The 24,120-nt window shown below is 40.0% G+C and overlaps 3 protein-coding genes across 14 annotated transcripts in view; 2 read left to right on the forward strand and 1 right to left on the reverse strand.

Moving 5' to 3' along the window:
• Window positions 1-9,764, forward strand: part of MYEF2 (myelin expression factor 2) — a 27,287-nt gene extending 17,523 nt beyond the window's left edge. For 2 of the 11 annotated variants that reach the window (XM_017805032.1, XM_017805021.1), the window contains exons 5-17: window positions 98-191; window positions 1,045-1,236; window positions 1,889-2,042; window positions 2,444-2,493; window positions 2,582-2,645; window positions 2,818-2,919; window positions 3,111-3,161; window positions 3,236-3,307; window positions 3,584-3,682; window positions 5,675-5,746; window positions 6,936-7,138; window positions 7,249-7,300; window positions 8,914-9,764. In XM_017805032.1, the coding sequence (XP_017660521.1) occupies window positions 98-191; window positions 1,045-1,236; window positions 1,889-2,042; window positions 2,444-2,493; window positions 2,582-2,645; window positions 2,818-2,919; window positions 3,111-3,161; window positions 3,236-3,307; window positions 3,584-3,682; window positions 5,675-5,746; window positions 6,936-7,138; window positions 7,249-7,300; window positions 8,914-9,077 (1,369 nt within the window). In that variant the 3' untranslated portion in view covers window positions 9,078-9,764. The remainder of the gene's footprint in view (window positions 1-97; window positions 192-1,044; window positions 1,237-1,888; window positions 2,043-2,443; window positions 2,494-2,581; window positions 2,646-2,817; window positions 2,920-3,110; window positions 3,162-3,235; window positions 3,308-3,583; window positions 3,683-5,674; window positions 5,747-6,935; window positions 7,139-7,248; window positions 7,301-8,913) is intronic. The other 9 variants (XM_017805023.1, XM_017805024.1, XM_017805022.1 and 6 more) reach the window with 9 other exon arrangements.
• On the reverse strand, window positions 9,736-18,361 carry SLC24A5 (solute carrier family 24 member 5). 2 transcript variants are annotated; one of them, XM_017805034.1, is made up of 9 exons: window positions 18,322-18,361; window positions 17,985-18,164; window positions 16,500-16,583; window positions 16,314-16,417; window positions 15,893-15,993; window positions 14,858-15,141; window positions 13,707-13,913; window positions 10,681-10,782; window positions 9,736-10,130 (listed from the first exon to the last, which is right to left on the reverse strand). In XM_017805034.1, exons 2-9 carry the CDS (start codon window positions 18,049-18,051, stop codon window positions 9,808-9,810), a joined length of 1,272 nt encoding a protein of 423 aa, XP_017660523.1. In that variant the 5' UTR covers window positions 18,052-18,164; window positions 18,322-18,361; the 3' UTR covers window positions 9,736-9,807. The 2 variants fall into 2 exon arrangements, with proteins under 2 accessions (XP_017660523.1, XP_017660522.1); XM_017805033.1 differs by lacking the exon at window positions 18,322-18,361 and having other exon boundaries at window positions 17,985-18,312.
• LOC108492524 (serine/threonine-protein phosphatase 1 regulatory subunit 10-like) lies at window positions 18,281-19,406 on the forward strand. The gene is made up of 3 exons (XM_017804957.1): window positions 18,281-18,312; window positions 18,536-19,123; window positions 19,209-19,406. The coding sequence occupies exons 1-3, from the start codon at window positions 18,281-18,283 to the stop codon at window positions 19,396-19,398; spliced, it is 810 nt and encodes a 269-aa protein (XP_017660446.1). The 3' UTR covers window positions 19,399-19,406.
• The last annotated feature ends 4,714 nt before the right edge of the window (window positions 19,407-24,120 follow it).

Genomic DNA, 24,120 nt, shown 5'->3' on the forward strand with positions numbered 1-24,120 from the left:
TTCTAAGTGTGTAGAAACACACTGATATTCAAACATTCTATTTGTTTTGGCATTTTGGACTTTATTTTAATGCTCTAAATGTTTTGTTCTCTCTAAGTGTGGTTGAATTCAAAGATGAAGAATTTGTTAAGAAAGCATTAGACACTATGAACAAATATGATCTTAGTGGAAGACCCCTGAATATTAAAGAGGTATGATTATTGCTGCTGTTTTGAATTTGAAATAGTGAAGGTACTGTAGCTACTGAGATGACAATACAGTGTTTTGACAGTCTTAGATGTGTAATTTCCAGTTTAAGTTTTTATGAAATTTTCTTAATTGGCTGAAGTGCCTGTTGGCTTGCAGAAGCTATCCCAAGTAAACCGGCAAAAATCCTAAAGTCAAAATAATCTAATGCTGTTTTTCTTTGAAACAACTTTAACTTCATATTCTTACCTTAGTGTCATCAGGTCTTTTCCAGCCTAAATAATGCTATGTTTACATTGCTTACCTGCCTCAAAATATGGCACAGAAGGAGCTAATTGTCAGACTACTACATATGTGCAACAAGGGAGCTGGAAGTAGAGAAGTTGTGCTGCCTGGAAAGTGAAATAATACCAACATTTCTGTTGTAGTGTACTATATCACAGTATCTGATGCAGTTCTTCTTATCCTATTACAACTTTAATAGTGGTATTAATAAATAATACAAATCCACCACCTAATTAAATTAGTTCAGTTCTTGGAGGAAGGTGCCAGGCTGACAGTCCTTTAGCTTGAAATCTTTTCTACTTGTCCATAGGGTAGGTGCAGCATGTGAAGTGGCAGTGCACACTTCCTCAGCAAGTGCTTTGCCTATATGGCTCAACCCTCATCTAAAAGGACCCACCTCTAGAGGTGAGGGAATTAGGTCTCCATGCTAATTCAGTCTTTGATCCCTCTGACATGGACAAGGATATCAGCTGATAATTTTGATGGGTTTATGTAGAATTTCAACAGTACTTTTTGTTTGTTGCCAGTCCCGTTGTTGGTCATTAAGTGGCTTTATTTTTGCCCATGTTTCAGGATCCTGAAGGTGAACATGCTCGTAGGGCATTACAGCGTGGGGGAGGACAGTTTCCAGGAGGACATGGACCTGATGCAGCACCTGGAATAATGAATTTACCACCTTCTATTCTCAATAATCCAAACATTCCTCCTGAAGTTATCAGTAACTTGCAGGCAGGCAGGCTTGGGTCCACTATTTTTGTTGCTAATGTAAGTTTAAAACTGCATTTTATAACTTTATTACTTGATCTTTTTAAGACGTCTTATACCTGCGTAGTTCAGTTTTAATATAAAGAGGAAGTTGGAAATTAGTTCAAAATTACTATATTCAACTGAAAAGGTTGTATATATTCATATTTTGGACATGGAAAGATACATTAAACTTTTGAGGCTGGCATGCACTTATAATTATTGCAGTTATTTGTTGATTAAAAAACATTTTATACATCTTTTTGCTATTTACAACTGCATTTTTTTTTTATTAAATATACACTGCAGTTTATCTTGCTAGTTACTTCAGACTAACTTAATGAAGTTCCAATAAATATAACAATGTAAGTTCTTTATTTGCACAAGACACAACTGTATCTGCAGGAGGCCTTGTGGAAGTACAGCTGCTCTTCTCAAGATCAAATCCATTCCTCAACGTTAGTATGTTAATGAAAGTAAAATACATGTACATAGAATAAATTGTTGCTTTTAGACTTTGATGTAGTGTGTGTATATTACAAAATCATGGCTATTTACATTCATCAAGCATTTTGTGAAGCTGAAGAGTTAACAGCAATGCAGGAAATCTCTTCAGATGTAATGGCAGAACAGAGATGTGCACTGAAATCACTAATGTATTTCTGTGTGTCAGCTTGACTTTAAAGTTGGCTGGAAGAAGCTGAAGGAGGTGTTCAGCATTGCTGGAACTGTGAAGCGTGCCGACATCAAAGAAGATAAAGATGGCAAGAGTCGAGGGATGGGAACAGTTACCTTTGAACAAGCAATTGAAGCTGTTCAAGCAATATGTATCCTTGGGTTTGGAAAACAATTGATCAAATATGGATTAGTCTTTAATGGCTTCTGATGGCATAGTTTTGCAAATGGTGCTTATTTGCCTTGTAGCTTGTGTATAGGGAGTAGAGTGTAATAGTGTACAGATTACATTTGTAAAAGTGACTAAGTTTACTGCTAAAGTCTAAAAGTTCCTGGTGGTGTTGAACTAAATTAAAATATCTAAGACTATGACAGTTGTTAAACTGACTTCCATGTACCTAACAGCTTGTATTGCATCTGCTGGCCTTTGAATGGGCATTCTAAGGATCAAGTAAGGAAAGATAACGGTACAGAAATAAAGTAAGTTATTACATTAATTCTTCTTAAATAGTAAAATTACTTTCTGTAGACTCCTTGACTTGCATTTCTTCAGCAATGTTCAATGGACAATTCCTATTTGATAGACCCATGCATGTAAAAATGGTGAGTTGCTTACATTTCTTGCTACCTTATAATGTCTCTGCCAAAACATTGAAAGGATCGTGGCATGACATCCTTGTTTTTTTATCAGGATGACAAATCAGTTCCTCACGAAGATTTCCGTGTTGCGGACAGCAAAAGCTCACAGTTACCTCGTGAGTGCACACTCTGTTTTCTACTGCTTGCACTTAATATCTGATGATACATGTTTGGGCACAGTTTAGTGCCTTTTTTGGCATAGTGTAATAGTACTTTTGCTTACTGTGGTCTCTGTATTGTACAGAAGAAAATCTCTCTTCTGACGATACTTATTTTGTTGTTTTCAAGGTGGTCTTGGTGGCATTGGTATGGGACTTGGACCAGGTGGACAACCCATCAGTGCAACACAGTTGAGCATGGGCGGTGGAATGGGGAGCATGGGTCCAGGAGGTACATCCACATTCTTAATTTTTAAGTTGTACAGTTTAAAATTGTCACTTCTGTTTTTGGAAGAATTACAGACTTTTGATAAAGGAAGCCTTGTATAGTGTGATTTGGAGATTTTAACTATCTGTAAGCGTTTAAAAATCCATGAGGATCTTGCCTGTCTTCTAAATGTTGTTTGTCTTTTTGGTTTAAAGGTATGGGAATAGACGGTCCAGGATTTGGTGGAATGAGTAGAATGGGAGGCGGTACGTGCAGTGAAGTTTTTTGCTTTAAGTGTTTCTTTAATACTGTATAGAAAACACTCGTCCTTATTTTACAGGACTTGCTGGATTTCGTGGAATGGAAGGAATGCCCAATATGGGAGGATTTGGAGTCAACCGAATGGGAGGTAGTTGAACACCGTTCCTGTACACTTACTAGTTTGCTAATATTTATTTATTAAAAGCTCTTCATTTAGGGATGGGTAATATAGATGAGTCCAGAGGACACAGTTGCCTGAGTGGAGGCCTAGTAACTGGCATGAGAGTTAAATATTTAATGGGTGCCTCTGACTTGTGCATTAGACCCACTTCTATTTAAACAAGCAGCTGTGAAACAAGTATTGTAGGAGCATAAACTTCGATGTTAATAACAGAATATTCCTGTTTTTTTGCCTTGTTCTCTATAGAAATGTTCCGTGGTGGAATGGGAGCAAACATGGAAAGAGAATTTGGTCGTGGTGAGATGGCATTGAACCGTGGTTTTGGAGAGTCTTTTGGAAGGATGGGTATGGTAACTGTTAAATTTTCTGTGGAAAATTGCATCCAGAGGAGGGCCGTGAGGATGGTGAAGGGTCTGGAGGGAAAACTGTAGGAGGAGCAGCTGAGATCACTTGATCTGTTCAGCTGGAGAAGAGGAGACTGAGGGGAGACCTTGTCACAGTTATAGTTTCCTCGTGAGGGGAAGAGGAGGTGCAGGCACAGATCTCTTCTCTGTGGTGACCAGTGACAGGACCCGAGGGAACAGCCTGAAGCTGTGTCAGGGGAGGTTTAGGTTGGATATTAGGGAAAAGTTTTTCACCCAGAATGTGGTCAGGCACTGGAACAGGCTCCCCAGAGCCTGTTTGCAAATGCATGGTGGAACATTGTTTTTACTGCAAATCACGTAGCATTGGATAGGAATGGTGAATTTAGGTGCCCTCAGTTTTCTTCCTGCCTTCTGAGCTCATGCAGCTCAGAATGGTATTTCTTTGCCTCTTCTGAGGCAGCTTTGTTTTGTTTATAGATGATATCTTGCTGACAGTGGGGTTCCCTCAAAGGAGTTACTCTTCTATCTTCAGAGGCCTGGAAGTGCTTAACAGTAGAGCCTTCTTGCACTTTGTTACTGTGCTGTTACCTGGATGAATCACAGAATTGTTAGACTGGAACAGACCTCTAAGGTCCTCGAGTCCAACCTTTAACCCAGCACTGCTGAGTCCACCACTAAACCAGGTCTCCAAATGCCACACCTACATGTCTTTTAAATACCTCCTGGGATGCTGATTCCACCCCTTCCTTCCTCCACCTGTTCCAGTGACTGACAAACCTTTCTGTGAAGAAATTTTTCCTAATATCCAATCTAAACCTCCCCTGGTGCAACTTGAGGCCATTTCCTCTTGTTCTGTTACTTGTTTCTTGGGTGAAGAGACTGACCCCACATCTCTGCAACCTTACAGAGAGCAATAAGGTCTTCCCTGGGCCTCCTTTTCTCCAGGCTGAAGACTCCCAGCTCCCTCAGCTGCCCCTCACAAGACTTGTGCTGCAGACCCTTGACCAACTTTGTTGCCCTTTTTTGGGCACACTCCTTCTTGTCATGACAGGCCCAAAACTAAACACAAAATAATTGTGTGGAAGTGATAAGAACATAACAAGCTTGTCCTTTGAGCTAGGCTTAATGCCTTGGAATTAATGTCTTAGAATGTATACTTTCAATCTGGCTACTTGCAACATTGGATAAACATCCAGTGTTTCCTGAGTGAAAATGCAAAGTGATTCCAGTTGTAAATGTTCATGGAAGCAGCGGGCTCTGAGTCTTCTGGTGATACGTTGGTTTTGAAATGCAAGAACATGGGCACTGTGAGAAACTGCTGGGGGGAGTCTTTCATTCAGTAGACCCAGCAAGCTTCATCTTGCAACCTGTCAGCAATCTTACCATATAAAGAGTGTTCTGAGAATCAAGATTAGAGTTTCCCAACTTAACCTTAAATAAATTACAGCACTCACAAATACAATAGTTAATAGAGACCGTGTTTAATCAGGGAAGGTCCTACTGTACTCCTGTACAATATTTAGGTTAATGGTATTTTAAGAGGCAATACTGTGAAGGCATTTGGCTTTAGTAACCTTGAAACCAAGGAGGGTGTCTTTGGGCTGTGGCATCAATTAGTGAAATTGAGGATGTTTGATTTGGAGCAGAATTGCTGAATTTTTGTACTGTGAAGTTCAAATAAGATGAAGCCTTGAGTTTTGAGGTTGTTCTTCCCAATGTGGGAAATGGCTCATTTAGTTTTACCATGTTTGTGCTGCTGGCAGACTGTCAGAGGGGAGAAAAGCTAGAAAGAAATCAGAGTAGCTTAAATCCCGTAGTAGAAAGGGAGGAATGAAAGGCACAGGTTAAAGTGCTCTGTAGATATGCAGTGCCAGGTAACACTGAGATCGGTGCACTTCATCAGCGTGTGCTTTGTTGTTGTCACTAACTGGTGGTTTCAGTGTATGTCACTTCATTATTTTTCTCTGTTTAGGTGGTGCAATGATTGGTGTTTTTGCAGGAGGAATGGGAGCACCTAGCATGGGCCCAGTAAGATCTGGAATGAGTAGGTTAACTTGTTTCACTAGAACATAAATGCATAGGCAATGTAATGATGTGGTGTACATGTAATTGTATCAGAGGATTTCCTTGTAGGGTAGTGTCTCACTGTCTGTGGAAGAAGTAGAGTTCTGTTGCATGTGACTGCAGGTCTAATAGTTTTCAAAGCTCTTTTGTTGAGGTAAAAGTTCAGAAGAAAACTTGGTAATATAGTCTTTCTCTTATCTTAGTTTTGAAATGGTTTTAACTTCTAGTTTGGAGGGAAAGGCGATTAAAGTAAACTTGTGTTCCAGAAAAAAGAGAGATGGGCACATTTATTTGTGTAAAGTTCATGAAGCTGAACCTCAGTAATCAGTCATCATTGAAATAAAAAAACAGGCTTGAATTTCAGATTATTACTCAGTTTAACTTTGTGCAAAGCTCCAGTACTGAGATTGTATTGCAGCAAATGTCTGAGTTCCTCAGGCTAGAACCGATGAGAAACTAAAATTTTGCTAGTGCCAATCTTGAAAGGCATAAGGCTTAAAAAGAATGTCCCTCCTGAATGATCTTGATAGTTTTGCTGTACATTAATTTTTAATTATGAATCCAGAAATAATATTTGAATGCCATTGCTCTTAGTTCTTTTTATATAATATATATTAATATATTTCATTGCATGTGTCATAGGGAAGTCCATGCTCTTTACAGTGCTTGGCAGTAACTTCTGTTCTCTGCAAAACAATGCCTTCTGTGGAAGATTTTGTCATTAAGTGTGGGTATTGCTGCATTAACTAAAGCTCAGTGTAAATGCAGGAAGCCAAATAAACAATAGTGTATTTGGTCAAATTATCTGTATCTTAGCATGGCCACAGTTATTTACTTGATCTTTTTGGTACAGGGTGTAACATTTTTATTAATTAAACAGGACAGCCTTTGAATCTGAATACTTGTGTTCAACATTTTGCTACATTAGGTGGTATGACTAACAGCTTGATGCAGTTTGGTCTTTTATTTTATTTTGGTTTGTCCTAAAATCTTAGCCATGCTACTGGATAAATCACTGTGCATGTATGAAAGTGGTGGTTTATATTACAGCAGTTCTAATAAAGTTATTTTTCTCCTAATGCAAGAATTTTTTTTTTTATACAAAATACTTTTGCGTTTATTACCGAAAAGAGATTTTTATTTTATCCTCCATTTCTTTCTCTGTGTAGGTGGTGGAATGGGTGGTATGAACAGTATGGCTGGAGGAATGGGAATGGATCGGATGAGCTCTGGATTCGATCGAATGGGACCAGCCATGGGTGGAGGCCTGGACAGGAACATCGATATCGATCGAGGGTTTGTGCCTGGCCCCATGGGAAGTGGCATAAGAGAGAGATTGGGCTCTAAAGGCAACCAGATATTTGTGAGAAATGTAAGCAATTGAATGTGTAGAAACCACAAGCTTATTTTGTGTGCATATTTGATTCCATGCTCTTTTTCTCTTTGTAATATTTTGTTATCAATAATGTGTTTTCATTCTAGCTTCCTTTTGACTTGACCTGGCAGAAGCTAAAGGAGAAATTCAGTCAGTGTGGTATGTATATGAATCTTGCCCCTGCTCAGCTCCATCAGCTTCATGTTTTATGTGGTCTTTATTAGATAAGGACAGGAAGACAAAACTATTGCCTTACTCTGAAGGACACTTTGGTGAGCTTAATCTTTCTTACTTCACCCAGCTTTCTTGAGTTATATAAATAATTTTTAGGCATGGCTGTACAGGTCATGCATTACTTCAAGAAATGGTGCTGCATCAAATCAGAGATAGTAATTTTGCCAAAGTGGCAGATTGGGTTTTTTAGGCATATAGATGATCCTGATTAGCATCTTTGAAGCTGTAATGTTCCCCTTTATCTTAAGAAATAAGGGGCCTTTTGATATAAGATAAAGGATTGCTACAAATATTCAGTAATTTTTTTAATGTAATTCAGAAAAGTTCGTCTTTTCACAGAAGTAACCAAAAAATAAAGCTTGGGTATAAAAATACATGATGTGTTTTGAAAACACACTTTCAGAACAGAAAGCTTTAACTGAATTACAGGATGACTTTTATTTTGGAGAGACAGAAAAGACAAATAATCTAAACCACTGCTGATGTCTAAGACAGTTATACAGCTGTTTGCAGATTTGATATTAATGGAACTCACAGTTCAACTATGAAAAATTATAAGGTGTTGATGTTATTTTTGTAGCTGGAGGATATAGTGCAACAAGTTCTTTCTTTTTTTAAGTCTTAAATGCCTGGCAACTTTCAGATTGTTCAGAATTTGGGTTTTTTAATCATCTCTTTTTCAGCTAACAGATGTAGTAATTATGTTCAGTTGCTTTTAAGAATTATAAGCAACAGATTGTATTCGTGTCATAAGGAAATACAAAGACTGTCTCCCCGTGTTCAGTTTCTTTCAGTGAAAGGCCAGTCTTATATGATACTTAAAAATAAAGTCATATATTTTAGGGAAAAGTTTTTTGTTCCTAGTGGCATTCTGGGGCTCAGGAGGGATGTGCTATAACACACCATAAGCAGAAACTCATTAGCTCCAGGGAACTGAACATTCTTAGAGGTATCAAGACATCTTCATAAAAATAATGCCTCGTGAGTTGGGTGTCCAACCTCAAGAAAACTTGGCGAGAATTGAATAGTGCATGTTACTTATCCACCACTCCTAACCTGGTAACTGCATCATTTTAAAGACATTAATTTTGCTCTGCAGCTTCTTAACAAAACTGTTTGATTGTTGCTATTGCTTGATATGTTTTTGTGATGAACACAGTGGACTGGACTAATCTGCAGTTCAGTTAATGCCTGTCAATACTCACCCTTCTGTCAGTGTCTGTAAATGAAACACAGACCTTTCTCTGAGTCTTACAGGGCACTTTGTTTCAAACTTGAGGTCAAATACAGGCATAGTTATACTTCATCTTAATGCTGGTGTGAAGATTTGAAATAGTGGATCCTAATTTGGATTCTTCACTGCTGTTTTGTCCCATGTCCCCTTGCCTGAATGAGTGAATGTACCATCAGTTTGGTAGTGCCAATTTCGTATGTTCCCCTAGATTATACTTAGAAATGTTTTTTTATCACTTCTGAGTTCTCTAAGTTGTTAGTGCACTGAGGACTTGAAATAACTGCTGTTTAACTTATTTATTCAGGTCATGTAATGTTTGCAGAAATAAAAATGGAGAATGGAAAATCAAAGGGCTGTGGAACAGTCAGATTTGACTCACCAGAATCTGCTGAAAAGGCCTGTAGGATAATGAACGGCATAAAAATCAGTGGCAGAGAAATTGATGTCCGCTTGGATCGCAATGCATAATTTAAAACTGTGTGTTCAGGAACATTCCTATGTCTTGTTTAGCTTCTCTATCTTAGCAAGTCATTTTTAGTAACATTGTATGCTTACAAAAGATGTAAAAAGGAACTTTTAAATCCCACCAGCCTTTAACAGTATAGTGTTTAATATACTGTGATACTTGTTAACTGAATCTTACTATGTTTGGTTTTTAAAGACAATTTGCCTGATTTTTGTTGTTTTTTTAGAGGCACTGAGCACCTGCAGGTCCCTGTTGACCGTGGAAGGTTTGGATGCTCAGTGCCTTTGGAAAATTAGGCCAAGTGTCTCTAGTCATTCAGTTTAAATGAATGGTTATACTGTTTTTAATAAAATAAGCCATTTTCTCTGTTAATCTCAAGACTGCATAGTGGGATTTATTTAGTGTTTTCTGGTTTTTATTTTTGCCCTCCAGTGTGTATCAACATTGTAATGTAAAAAGTAGATGTCTTTTTTATTTTTCAGGATTTTGGTTTTATATGTGTGTTGTAGTCATACTGTAATTCCTGACTCTAAAAGAAAGGGCTCCAGTTAAGCTGTGATGTTTTTGTTCTTAATATTACTTTGATGACATGACTTAGTTCTGTATATAAGACTTAGAGCCCAGTGGGAGTTTGGAGTTGGTTTTTTTATTTTATTTTATTTTGACTAAATGAAGAAACTGATCTTTTCCTCCTGCTTTAATTTTTTTCATCAGTATAATCACTGATTAAAACTAGTTACCACAGACCCTTGTAGGATTGTTTCCTATGATGCCAAGTTCGTATAAAATTGCTAGTACAGTAAATACTAAGTACAGTACAAGACAAATGGTTCCCAATTTTTTATCTATTTTCCAGCCATTCAGGTGAACTGCCAGAAAAATAAAAACAACAGAACAGATAAGAGAAATGGCTGTGTATGTCAGACCACTGCTGTTCACTTCTATGGGTCCTGATGTATTTATGAAGGCAGTTTTTATAAACCAGGGTATTCCCAAACAGAGCATATCAAATACGTTGGATCCTACAATGTTAGACATAGCCATATCTCCATTTCCTGTAAAAGAAGAAAGGCAAATAAGTTTGCTTAATTGTATTGGATGAAATTGCCAAACTGTTTTGGAGGAACAGACTGTCAGCTCTCAGTTTCTCACAGAGCACTCTTTTCAGATTTTGCATCGAAGGAACTGTAGTCATGATTCTACAGAACACGGTTTTGGGTACCACAAGCATAAAAATATCTCCCTAAATCACCAGCATCTGCACAGTTGCACTTAAAATAAGCTAGACAGGCTATGGTCCAGTTAAGTTTAAAATACCAAGACCTACAGTTGTGTTCTGCAGTAAAACTGTAATACTTGATCAACAACAAATAGATCAATCTAGAATACTTCTCTGAGATACTCTGAGAAGTTTTGAAATGTCTGAGCCACAGCTTTTTCAGCTAAGCTATTTATTTATTTTTAGTAAACTTAAGCTCTAGAATCTGGAGCACAAATTTTGAAGTTACTCCTTGAATTCCTGGAAGTGTTGACTAGAATTCTTTTTTTTTCTTCATACCTCTTAAACACATCCATTGGCATGAGGTGGAATACTAAAATCTTTACCTTTTCGAGCGACCAGCACGCTTGCAACTGTATCTGGTACACTTGTTCCTGCTGCTAGTAATGTGAGACCCATTACTGACTCTGGAATTCCCAGTGTTTCACCTGCAGTTGATAAATAACGGTGGAAAATGCAAGTATGTTTTTAGTTAGATTTCATCCAAAGAAAGTGCTTTGCACTATGTTTGCTAAAGAAAGAATTAGTAATCATACAGTAATTTCAAATGGAATGTGTCAGCTAACTTGACTACATATGAAATGACTAAATCACAAAGCAGTTAAAAACAAGAGTAACAACAAAGAAATACCATCCTGTCCTTGTTCTTCGATCAAATAAAAAAGGAACTGTAGTATAGTAACCATCTTAAGTTTCTCAAAGACCTGTGTGGAATGTCTCCAGTGGTCAAGAAAATAGCAGTTATGAATTTTTTCTTGCAGATAAAGTAGATGTTTAAATATCTAACAACTACTTTTTTTTTCCTTTTTGCTTTCAACTTTAGAAAATATAGTCTCTCTTACAGTTTTGGGCATCTCCTCATTAGCGTTCGAAAGACTTATGAAGCAATAACTCTTATAATCACCCTCTCTAAAGGGGAAGGGGAAAAGCACATGAATTTTCTTGGGTAGGAGGGTCATTAAGATATTAGGAGAAAACTGTCTCAACTACATGTTTACCATTTCACTCCAATTAGAAAGTGCTTAGATTTGGAAGAATCAAAATGCAGAATTTTTATATGACTTGTAAGTACAAGCAACCCTTTGGAAGTGTGAGTTCCGTTAGGTAAATACTTGTTTAAATGAAGAAAAGTTCTAAACTGTTACTAAAAGGGCAGCTTATTTTTCCCCCACTGTCTATTTTTCTTAGCCCCACATGTCCTGTGACTCTCTTCATTTTTCAGTTAAAATACAGAGATTCATCAAAACCATTTTAGCAGTTGTACCATTCAGAAGGGTCAATATGCTGAAGTGTTTGACACCTCTGTTCAAGCTATTAAGTAATTAGTTTTTCTTAAACTTTTTTGTTCACTAAAAACTATCTTAATATTTTTTATTGTTGAAATCTGAATTCTTACTTGCAGTATTTCAACTCTAATAAGAGCAATTTTAATAAAATAAGAGGCAGTGCTCTAAGCTAGGTCAGCAATGCTTGTTTATTACTCACCATCTTAGTCTAGAGCAGCCCAGTAAATTTATGTTTGAAACTGTTTGTTGGTTCAGAGGGACTAACGTGATCCTGTTGCAGAATTTGTATTCTCTTTATCCTTCCATCGCTCCTAACAGATTTGTAGGATGAGCGACCAACAAAATCAACTTTTATAAACCATCCAGGCTGGAAAATAATGGGTCAAACCAAGGTGAAGTATGAATGAACCAGCCTTATGTACCCAACAGTAGTTTCTAGCCCTCTGAAGGTTATAAGACAGAATATAAACTCAGGAGAATCTAATTTTTCTTTTTATTAGATAGATTTATCTTCTATTTAATGTGTAGGGTTGTTTGGTTTTTTTTTTCTGGCAACTGACCATAAAGATAGAATAGTATTATTTTTCTAGCCTTTAGTTAATTTTGTGTATCAGTGGCAATGTCTTGCTATAAGTAGTCAGATTTTCTTTGCTAGCAACAGAAAGGTGTACTGAGGTAGGTTTGTTCTTGACCATCTAAGTTTAGTCCCCAGCTGTGACACCTTTGTGGCAATTCTGATAGGCTGATTATGCAACTATAGAATCTTTGAGTCAACCTTCATGAAAGAATCTGGACTTGAATATAATGTGTGTGTAACTTTTAGTGTTTTAACATGTAAGTAGAACATATTTTACCTAGAAATAGTGGGCCAAAGACCCCAGTACTGCCTGTGATGACTGTTGAAGGTGAACTAATACACTACTGAATCTCCACTGTACCTGCTTTCATATGAATTAATGCTTTGTCTTGTAGAACAGCAATAACTTTGACTTGAATCCTGTTTCAAAGGCTTCTAGCATCCAGACAGTGAACAGTGAACCCTTGCTCTTTAGATACAACTGGAAAATTATTTGACCAAGGGGTGAACATGGTGATTGTTGTATCCAGCCATTTACTAGTTATTTCTCAAAGGTTTACCAAACGTGTAGGTCTGTTTCTGCACTGAACAAGGAGTTATTCATATCTGAGCTAGCAGAATGCTTGAGTAGGATTAGTGAACTATAAGGTGGAAATGGCAAGCTTTGTAAAATTTCTTTCTGGTTTAGAGTTTTGTTTTCTGCTTGTTCTTGAAATTAAAAACTTGATTTCTTTAAAGCTGACTGGAGAAATAGTGAAATGAGGAGACCTTTAATACCTTAAGGTACTTTAATACCTTAAGGTACCTTAAAACATTTAGTAGAATGTTTTTACACACAAGTTCATATCCCTTCCCTCACTTAAACACAATCCTTTCACTGCTTCAGTTTTTGATGATGCAGATTGGTAAGAGATCTACATACACACACACATCAACAATGGTTAATAAACACATGATGCTATAGTTGAAATAATATAGTACAAAAATTTGGGACGTTTTTTGGCAGTTAATTTAATGCCAAATCTCTTACTATAGCACTCATGAAAAATACAGGTGCAGAAATAACAGATCTTTTCCAAAAACCTTAACCTCTAATTCCAGTCTTTGTGGATTTTGTGTTTGTCAGCCTTCAGCATGACAAGTTTATTGCTGTGTATCTAATTGTTTCCCTTAATGAGCAGTTTAATGAAACTCTTTTTAAATATAGGCTGGTTTTTTGTAGCTACAGAAACAAATCCTCCTTCCTGTGATGGTAAGTAGTGTGAAGCAGCTAAACTCAGAAGTGTTCCATCATTAGATGGAAGAGGGTGGCCAACTAAGCAGTCAGACATAAGTTTCTGTTGGGTTTTCCTTGTTGTGTTTTTTTACAGTGAAGTCTGAGTTGCTAAACTGACGGTTGTGGAAAGGGAAACTTCACAGGGAGAAAACTGTTTTTTCAGTGATTCTTGGTTGGTTGATGCTGTATAGCAGGAGCACTTTGGGTACCTACCTGCTATTGTTATCATCCATACGAGAACATAAGTTATTGCAGAAATCCATGCTGCTGAAATTAAAAATGTCACCATGAACCAGTTCCTCCAAAACTGTCTTCTGCAATCTGGTATAGTCAAATAGAGTAGTGTGATAATGGGAAGCGATAACACCCACAAAATTCTCTTCATATCTGCTTCAGGCATGGTGAAGACATTTGGATGATCTGGTGAAGAAAAAGTAACTATTTTAAATTGTAGCATTAATTAAGTTTGAATCCATAGCATACAGTATATTACTGTCCTTTACTTGGGAGAATACTGAAAAAAGGTAAAAAATACCTCCTCAGGTTCCAGCTGTAGTATTGCCCAGTACCTGCATCACTCTGGACAAAATTTTGAAATCAAGTTACTCATGGGGAGATTCTGCTTGTACACAAGAAAAGCATTTTTCACAATGAGAATAATCAGCTACTAAAATCACTTCCTCAGGAAGTGATGGATTCCTAGTGCTAAACACTTCTGAGATTCAGCTGAACAGGTGCTGGGCCATATTCTCTAGACCGTACTTTTGCCAGGAAAGGTTGGACCAGGTGATCCCTGGGGTCCCCTTCCAACCTGGTACTCTATGATTAAAATGTTCTTTATTACCACATCACCAAGGTGGATGAAAAATGAACTTCTCTATAAAGGTTTACCCATAACATTTACCAAAAAAACTACTGTTTTTTTGCCTAAGAAGAAACATGGCCTGTGGCCACATCACAGCTATTCCTTCTGATATGATGCATCTCTTGGGCTATGAATCTGTCATTGTCATAAGAAAATAGCATATATTAGTACAGTACCAGTGTGGCTGTCAGGTCGTAGTGCATTTTACAAGCAGCGTTGCTGGGAAGTTTCAAATATACACAGCAAAGACGGTTAAAAGTTCTAATATGACAAAAATGAGCAACTATGCTTACATTCCTCTAGCAATTAACTTCATATAAATACCACCAGTCTGATTTTGCTTAATTTTATATTCCAGGTTAGAATATTATTTACTTAAATACTATGCTGGAGTTCTTCTGTGAGCAAAATCTTAAAACTATTTCAGAATCTGCTCTTGATTAGAACTGATGCAGACAGGCATGCAGAATGCTAGAGACAGCTGTAATAGTACTTGTACCTCCAGAGATTTCATCAAGCCCATGTAAGCTTGTTGAAAGGTGAGAGTAGTCCAGCTCATCCTGAAAAATTCCACTGTCTGTCCTTGACTGCTGACGGATTAGAGGTCCACTCTCTTCCCTCCATCCAACCAGTGGCTGCTGCTCTGCATTCTCTTCCATAGCTTTTGTAAAACATGTACAGCAGGGACTGAACTTTTTCATGAGGTATTGGTTGATTTTAATGTCAAAACACAGTATCAGAATATAACACCCATATATCAATAATAAGGATGCACTTTCATACCTAGAATGAAAAACAGGTTTTATGTAACATGTAGTATAAAAGAACCCAGTGGCTGATATAGGTAGAGAGAGAAAATTTGCATGAGTAGCAAAAGGAAAACATACAAAAGCATCTATTTGCAGTTGTATGGCTGATGTCATGGAAGTTTGTGAGTGTCCCCCTGTCTTTCAGCAGTTTGATTAATTCCCCTCCCCTGCAGAATCTTGTTTGTGTATTGTATAGCTGCATGTTTCCCAGGGAATCTTACTGACTGAACATCTTCCTGATGTTTGCAAAACTGAGTCTTCATGTGATGGTTAAATTAGAAACTTCAAGAGACTTAGTGCTAGACCTGACTGTCTTTTTGAGGTAACAAGAGTTTTGGTGTTGATGGAAGAGTTACAACATCAGAAACTCATGGTCTTCTGGCAGACAAATGTTTCTGTGAACAATTCTGCTGTGAAAGGAAAGGCTCAAAAGGAGTAAATGATGACCACTAATTGCTATGCTAGAACAGTTGTGACAGAAATTGTGAAGTCTGTACAGACAAACCTATGCAGATCAAACTTTATAAATATGCAGAGTTTGAATGTTTGGGTAATAATCTTTACAAGTATTGTGACTTTCTGTTTTTTAAAGCCAACAGGATGTTTATTTCTGTTAGTGAACGGCAGTTCAGGCTACTTGAAGTTTGGGGGTTTTTGTTTGTTTTTCAAAACACTGTCTCGCTAATCTCCAGTCAACATGAATTCAACACAGCTTGTGCTCTTACCAGTAAATTCTGTTGTCAGAGATCATCGCAAGGACTGCTGCTGCACTGATTGTATAGACCAGACAGTCTCTAAACAGCGGCCAACAGGATAGCCTGGAAACCTGCAGATCAGAGTCATTTACTTTTCTTAAACCTCTCTGTAATACTTTCACTAAGTGCTGTAAATGCTGCATCAATATGTTGTTTCTATATTATGTAAAAATTTAAGATTCTTAGGAATGACTTAAGTATGATATTTAACAAGTTAGTGTTTTTAAAAAAATTTCATAGCAAGTTATCTTAAAACTGATTACATGCTGGTTTTGCTACTAAATAATAAACTTGGCAGTTGTCATAGTAAGTCTCCCTTGGGTTTTCTTGGAAAATGAGAATAGATAACTGTTAGGCTCTTAGGAGCAGAACTATCAAAGTGGATACATACCACGGTGGAAAACAGTCCACAAGCTGCAGAAATACCAAGGAGATTATAGATTGCTGATCCAAGGATGGTGCTGACGCCAATATCTCCTTTTGTCACAAAAGCTCCTATAAGGAAAATGACTTTCTGGTATGTCTCAGTTCAACACACAAGGAGAAGAATTCTAGGTTCTAAGGAGTCAAAACATACCTAGAAAAGCAGTGACAAGCTCTGGAGCAGAGCTTCCAGCAGCCATAAAGGTTGCTCCAGCAACATCCTGAGAGAGGCCAAGGCCTGGGTATAGAGCAAATTGATACTTCAGTAGTCTGTACCCTTTACTTGCATTAGTATATAATGTTAGATGCTACTACAGTTTAATAGAATGAACTTTAATTATTTTTGTACAGTCAATGCATTTATTTGAAATTCATAAAAAAATATCTTGAAAACTAGCCTCATTTATTGGGCTAGTTTATTTCTAACTTTGTTACAGAAATTAGTTTAAATACCAGAAAAGAGGAACTGATAATGAATTTCTGAGATCATGTGCATATCTCTTGTAAAATAGGCATTTGTAAGCAGGCTTCAACTGTGTTTCATATGGGTAATAATTGTGGGGAAATTCCGTGAACTGGTGTGATTTTGTTACATGATCCATATCAAGTCTATCTGTCTTCCAGGGAAATCTATACTACTGTGTCTTCACATACCAGAAGCACTAGTTACATGCAAATTTGTGCTGCAGTCTTAAAAACAAATTTTCACTTCGTATGGACAGTATAAAAGCCTGTGTCTTGCTTGAAAGAAATGAGATTTTTGTCCTGGTAAGTTGACTGTTCCTGAAATGTAACTCACTCTGGGGATCAAGTCTTCTGCACAAAGAAGAGGGATGTTTGGCCAACCATGGAGGAAGTCTGACAAATGCTTAATTACCATCAATTAAAAAAAATCAGCTCTACAGCAGTGTTTAAACTTACATTTTCTGTAAGTGTGCTGGTTTGGAGAATGTTTTCCGGTGTTCAGGGATGAGTTTCCCTAAGGAATTTTTTTAATTCTTGGCAGTGAAAAGCTGAACTCCCAGCCAAGACCATCTCTTTAATTCAGTGGTCTGCTTAAGCCAGGGGAATTGGTACAGGTTGATTAGATGTCAAAGAACCATTGTAACCCCAGTATTCCTTTGCTTCCTGTGTCATACTTTTAATATGTAAACAGTAGCTCATCCTGATACTTGTTCACTACTTTCATAGAAAGAAACTCTAGATAGGTGCTAAATTCCTGTGTTCTAAATACAGGGAGAGTTTTGGTTTCTTGGTTTGGTTCCACACACCAGCCTTGCCCTCTTTTTTTTTTTCTTTTACTAGTAACCTGGACATGCCACTGTGCACCCCAGAGTTACATTGTCAGTTAATACTGAGAAAGTGTTAAGATTTTCCTCCAGTCAGAAAGAAAGCAAATGCTAAATGAATACCTGTGCAGTTTAATCGGAGAATGTTTTTTCAAGCTAATATTGATCCTGTGTATCGAATTAAATACTGTATTGATATGTCTGCGCAAAGACTGAAGCTTGTTTGGTTTTGTTTCAGAGCGCTCAAACTTTGAAGTTTTTTAAAAGAGAATGTTTTTTAGAGAATGTTTAAAGAGAACTGAGCACCAAGCTGCTCAGTTTTACAGGGAAAAGATCAGGATGTCACTTACATTCACTGATGATCTCAAGGGAGGGTAGGAAGTAATCATCGCACACAATGGACACGGCCAAAAACATGTACAGGATAATTATGAAGTAGATAACGATTCCTCCATCCTTCCTCTCCTGCGGCGTGAAAAATCCTTCAGGAAACTCGGATGAAGACGAGAGGACACAGCGCGTCCCGTTTTCTGAAAATTTGAGCACAAAAGTGTTACACATCCCGACACCTTTCAATTCCGCGGGCTGCGGGGGCGTCTCTGCGGGTTCGAGCTCCGGTGGGTTCCGCTGTTTTAGAAGGGCAGCGATGTCCCCCCGAGAGCCCCGCGGTGCCCTCAGGCCCCGTACCCGCGCTCCCGCCGGGCCGCTGTGCCCGCGCTCCCCAGGCCGCGAGCGCCGACAGCAGCAGCAGCGCCGCGCGCCGCCGCGCGCCCGCCCGCATCGCCCGGCCCCGCGCGAGCCGCTCTGAGCCAGGGCGGCGGCGGCCGCGCTGGGCGCGAGCGTCACGCGGGGCCGCGCCCCCCGCCCCCGCCCTGCCCTCACGGTCCCGCCCCCGCCCCAGGGGTCCCGCCGCCCCTCTCAGCGGCCGTGCCTCTCTGAGGTCCCACCGCCCATCTCAGGGTCCCGCCGCCCCTCTCAGCGGCCGTGCCTCTCTGAGGTCCCACCGCCCATCTCAGGGTCCCGCCGCCCCTCTCAGCGGCCGTGCGTCTCTGAGGTCCCACCGCCCATCTCAGGGTCCCGCCGCCCCTCTCAGCGGCCGTGCCTCTCTGAGGTCCCACCGCCCATCTCAGGGTCCCGCCGCCCCTCTCAGCGGCCGTGCCTCTCTGAGGTCCCACCGCCCATCTCAGGGTCCCGCCGCCCCTCGCAGGGGTCGCGCCCCTGTCAGGTCTCTTGGCCCCCTCTCTCAAGGGTCCCGCCACCCCCCCCCCAGGGGTCCTGCCACCCCTCTCAGGGTCCCACCACTCCCTGCCGGCCGCAGGAGGGGTCCGGGGCTCTGCGGCAGCGCCTCCCGAGCCTGGGCTGCGCCTGACGGGCCCGCAGGGAGCCGCGCTCCGGCTCTCGGCCTGTCCTGCATTGCGTTTGGGGGACAACGGAGGTTTTGGCCGTGGCGAGTGAGGTCTTGGTGCAAGGTGCTGACCGTGACACCCAGGTGCCGTGGGCTGTCTGGGGAGGTCAAAGGTACTCCGTACCTTTTTTCTGCTGTGACAATTTTGCTTATTCCCATTGATTACCAGGATCCCGGTGCCGGACTGTGGGAGCACAGGGCTGCCCCTGAGGTGGGGCGGATGGCTGTGCAATTTAGGTGAACGTTTGCAAGAGCAGAGCGGAGACCTACACACAATCCCTCCCTTCAGACCCAATTCACTGAACTCCTTTGTCTGGCAACCTTTCCACAATGAAGTCATGTGTATAACTGAGGATTAAAGAGTAAAATACGGTCTTTTAAGCTTTGTAAAGTCGTCCCCCCTGCCCTTCCCCAGTTACTGGTTTCTCAGGAAGTGAGTTGTGTTTCCATAGAATCACTTATACACGTGTGTGTAAACATTTCCAACCTTATGATGCCAAATGGCTTTTTGGGGTGCCTGTTTTATTTCTGATTCTTTGTGAGGTGCTGGGCTGATGCCCTCATTTATGAGCAAGAAGTGCAAACTGGAGCATATTGTTTTGCTCCATTGCATCTAATCCCTCTAAACTCTCCTCATTCCCTGTGTCTGTGGTGTTTGGCTAACATGTGATCAACCCTTCTCTAGGATGCAAGAGATGAGATAAGATGAAAAAGTGGAAATTTTCCTTTTGGTTTGAATCAAACATAATTGTACAGCCACTATTACAATATGAACACAGAGAAAAATTTTCTGGAGCAGCAAATTCTGCAGCAATTGCTGTTGCCCATTTCTGACCCCTTTGTGGCCCAGAATGCTTTTTACTAGAGCAAGAATGATTTTAATAGTCAAGATTTTTAGGGGGGACAACTAACTTCCAGAAATGAGTTCCGTGTTTATTTTCAGGAGAAAATAAGTCATTCTGATTTTGAAAGATTTAAGGATTTTCTTCCAAATCCCACTTTCCACCAAAGAAAACAGTACAAAATTTCCTGTCTAAATTACTGGTGGCTCTTTCCTTACATAGGTCAACAGAAAGGGTTTTGTTACCAAGGTGAGAGGCTTCCTTGCCACTGCCTCTCTTCCTTGAAACTTATCATTGGCTTACTCTTAAAACTTCAGCACAGTTTTTCAGCTGCTTCATTTCAATTTAGGTATTTTTTGATGGCTCACTCTTTTTTAATAGCTTTAAAGTACTTATGAGCCTGCTGTTCTGATGGGAACAAGCTCTGGTACAGCAACATGCTCGCTGCATGGTTAGGAAAGCTCAGTCATGTGATTTCAGGATTTGAAGCTTTTGCTCTGCTCTGGTTTTACTGTGTGTTCAAGCTCTAATTCCTTTCTATAGGCACCCCCTCTCCATGCATAGCTGAAGCAAAGCCAGAGCTTTGATTCTGCTGAAGGCTGAAGTCTGCTTAGTTTGCTGAGAAGTCGTGAGTGAGGGTGCTGCGCTCTCACCCTCCTTGCCAAGAACACCCCTGGAGAGAGCAACAAATAGGAAAAAAGCCCTTGGTCTCCCAGCATGAGGAACCACGTGCTGCCTGTCTGCGTGCTTGACCCAGCACAAAAACACTGGCAGCCAGAGTATGCTCTGGCCTCAGCACTGCTGGCTGCCCGGGCTGGACCACTGCAGTCTGAGAGAATATTCTGTGAAGCTGAGATGTGTCAACTAGTAGTGCAGATTTAATGCATGCTGCTGCATTTTTTGGCTGCTGTTAAGGTAAAGTTCCACTCTCTGGTAGTAAAATAAATGGATATGTAAATTTTCCAGAGCATCTGAAGGAGAGAGGAGGTGGCTGTTTGGTAGGCAGGTTGCTAACACTGATGCTCTGCCACCCACGGGGATGGCTGCCCGAGCACAACCCTCTAGAAGGATGAGGGAGCATCAAACTACAGCAGCTGTAGCTCCTTACCCAGTGACCACATTCTGGTGTAAACTGGCTACAATACATCTCAATGCTTCTCAGTTTAGCTGAGGACAGAGAGTTGGTTTGCTGCCCCACAAAGCAAAAGGAGGTTGGGCTGGCTAGAGGTGTGACCCAGCTGTGTGCTATTTAGGGGACAGGTGGGAGAGAAAATGTTCATTGGGATCAGCTGTTGTGTCTCCACAAAACAAGTACTCTTTTTTTTTTTTTTTTTTTTTTTCTTGTGAGTGGGGTAGGAGTTTAGTACTTCTGTAGAAGTCCAAGATGGAGTTTCTCTATAAGCAGTGAAATTGTTTAGCATTGCTTGAGGGTTTTTTCTCCTACTTTCTTCACGATTTCAGCAGACAGAGCATGGGTAATGAGGAAGAAAAGCAGGTGAGTTTTTCAGAATTTAGGGGGAGCGTGAGTCCTTGTTGGAAGGATCCAGTCCCTGGAAAAGATATTGGGATGGTATGATCAATTAATGACTAGCTTAAAGTAACAAAAAAAATATTTTTGTAGGGGCTGGGGTCCAGTCTTTCTAGGGGAAGAAAAGGTGGTATAGATCCTAGTAAGAAATCTGTAGCTAACTTAGGTACAGGTAATCATACCTGTACAGGAATGCTAAGTTTCTCTGGCTTCCTTAATTATAAATGCACTTGGAATTTTCCTTATAACTCAAGCTGCATCCCACTGTTTCAATCACACATCAGTGTCATCCTTTCCTTGTGGTTTTGGTTTTTGGGATTTGTTTTTTTGTGGGTTTGGGGTTTTGGGGGGTTTTGTTGGTAGTAGTTGGTAAAAAAATAGCCTGGTGTGGGTTTGGATGAGGGTGCTCAGCTGGCCCCAGGGCTGGTAGGAGTGCAGCCTACAGCTGTACCTCAGTGCTGTGGCTCCTGTCTCAGGATGCAGACCCTGTGCACAGCTGTGCTCTTCTTCTGTGATGGTCTGTGCACATACACAGCACTCATGCTCCCAGTCACAAGGCCTGATGTGCTGGGAAACAAAATGCATGAAGATGTTTTCATCCTCAAAAAATACCCCAAACCTCAACACTGTTGTGATAGTCTGGTGTTATCCCTGTTTGGCAGAAGAGAAGTTGAGGATGAAAAGGGCACTGAGTACCTGGCCAACCGCTGTGACAGGAGGCTGTGCTGGTGCTGCTCAGAAGGTGAGTTTCCACACTCTTTTTCTTCTGTTCATGCAGGTCCTGTGGCATCTTTGGAGTGTTGTGGTAACTATCTGTGTAAAATGGTGGTCTTTAAAAGAGCTGATAGAATAAATTCTCTTACCCTGAGGTGCTCAAATATCACCCTAAGGTGATGAGACAGATACTTTACTGTTGCAAAGTTAAAATGAGTCTCTTCAGTGTAACTCCATTATTCTTAATTTAAAAGATAAATATACCGTCATTGTCAGACCAGATATTCCCCTTTGTCAGCATTTCATGGCTCACTTCCTGGATGTAGATAGATTGATGATAGCTGCTTAATATTCTTTCCTTCATAACCAGCAATTTGAGAGTTGCCAACTCTCATGATGGCTGCCGTTTTTCTTAAAGCATCAGCTTGATGTACATTAGCCACACAAGAATCCTGGCTTGCTTTCTCTTTCTTTCAAATAGATAGTTGTAGAAAGCTTGAAAATGAGGATCTGAGCATCTAATGCTGGAGGCAAATAAGCACATGACAGTATTATTTTCAAGCTAATCTCATGACTTGAGGAAGGGGTGATAGGTTCATTCATGGCTTTAGAACAATGTCAAAGGGAAGGATCTGATTTCTGACTCTTAGCTCCATTAGAGCCAAATGCCTTTTCTGAGAATATCTGTGAAAATCACTGGAAGACACAGCTCCACTGAAATCCCTAGTGACAACCTGGAAAGCTGCTGAGCTGTGAAGGAATGGTATGTGATAGCCAGTGCAGACTGGTGTGAGTCAAATGTATTGGCCTTTGTGTCCTGACCTTGCACGTGCCATGAATGGGTTTTATTGACTCTAAGGTGTGAAGTTGTGAACAGTGTATGTTTTTAGGTGGCCCCTCTCACTTCATCTGCTGTCTCTTTGGTGAAGCTCTACAGTAGTTCTCATGCTCTTATCTTGCTCACTGGGTAGTTTGATCATCTGTTCAGGATATTGAAAGAGTCTCTCAGCCTGAAAATGAAACATGTCCCAGATTAAATATTTTTAAGAACTTCTCCTGATTTATTTGAGTGCCCATCCATGTTAAATGCTTTCCTTTGAAGTCCTCATTAAGACAATTGGAATGAATTGTAATGCCAGTGCTTGTGGTATCATGGAGCTGAATATCTGCTGGTGATTAACTATCTAGACTGATCACAACAGAAAATCTTGCTATATATAAATACCTACATACACTAGGAGAGTAGGGCTGTTGCTAGTTAGTAATAAAGCTATAGAAAAGCTTCTCTGTATAGCTCTTGTTTGGTATCTCAATATACCCAGTGCCTTTAGACCATCTAAGCACAAAAGATTGCACATAGTCTAAAAAGGATGCTCTGCAAACAGCCAGCATGCTTCAAACACCTAAATCAGGTGTTTGCATGTAGGATGGCCAAAGCATGGAGCAAAATGTTAAGGTTTGTGAGGACAGATGATAATTATATTGCACCATGATCACTTGAGGTTGCTCTGTTCCATCTCTCCAGCAATTTATGTACAGACCAAATACAAATCCACTTCTATTTCTACACTTGTGTGTCAAGGGGGCAGATAAATACACCACAAAACGTAAGTGAGAGTAGATACTGGCAATGAGTGAGTCACATATTTCTTTCATAATGCCTTGGGTGGGGTGTTTTTATGGTTGGTGTTTTGTTTTGTTTTCCTCCCCCCTCTCAAATATTCAAGGTCTTGTTTCTGTGGACAAAGGAGAAACAAAGAGCAGAAAAATGGTTCCTTGCCTGCAGTTTCTAAGCTTGTCTTTTCTGCAAGTTTAGTGCACCAAGGAGTTCTGGTGTCTGTCAGTGACTTTTTTTCTTCCGTTTGTTTTCTTTCCTCTTACCATGAACACAAACACTTTAGCCAACAGTTGTACTTGTACTTACACTGGAGTATGTGCTTGTTTTTCCCACTCTTTGAAGCCTGTGTTTGCTATGACTTTTATTTTACTCCGGCTCT

The sequence above is a fragment of the Lepidothrix coronata genome, unplaced genomic scaffold (assembly GCF_001604755.1).
Source record: "Lepidothrix coronata isolate B3197 unplaced genomic scaffold, Lepidothrix_coronata-1.0 Scaffold11, whole genome shotgun sequence".
Taxonomy (NCBI): domain Eukaryota; kingdom Metazoa; phylum Chordata; class Aves; order Passeriformes; family Pipridae; genus Lepidothrix; species Lepidothrix coronata.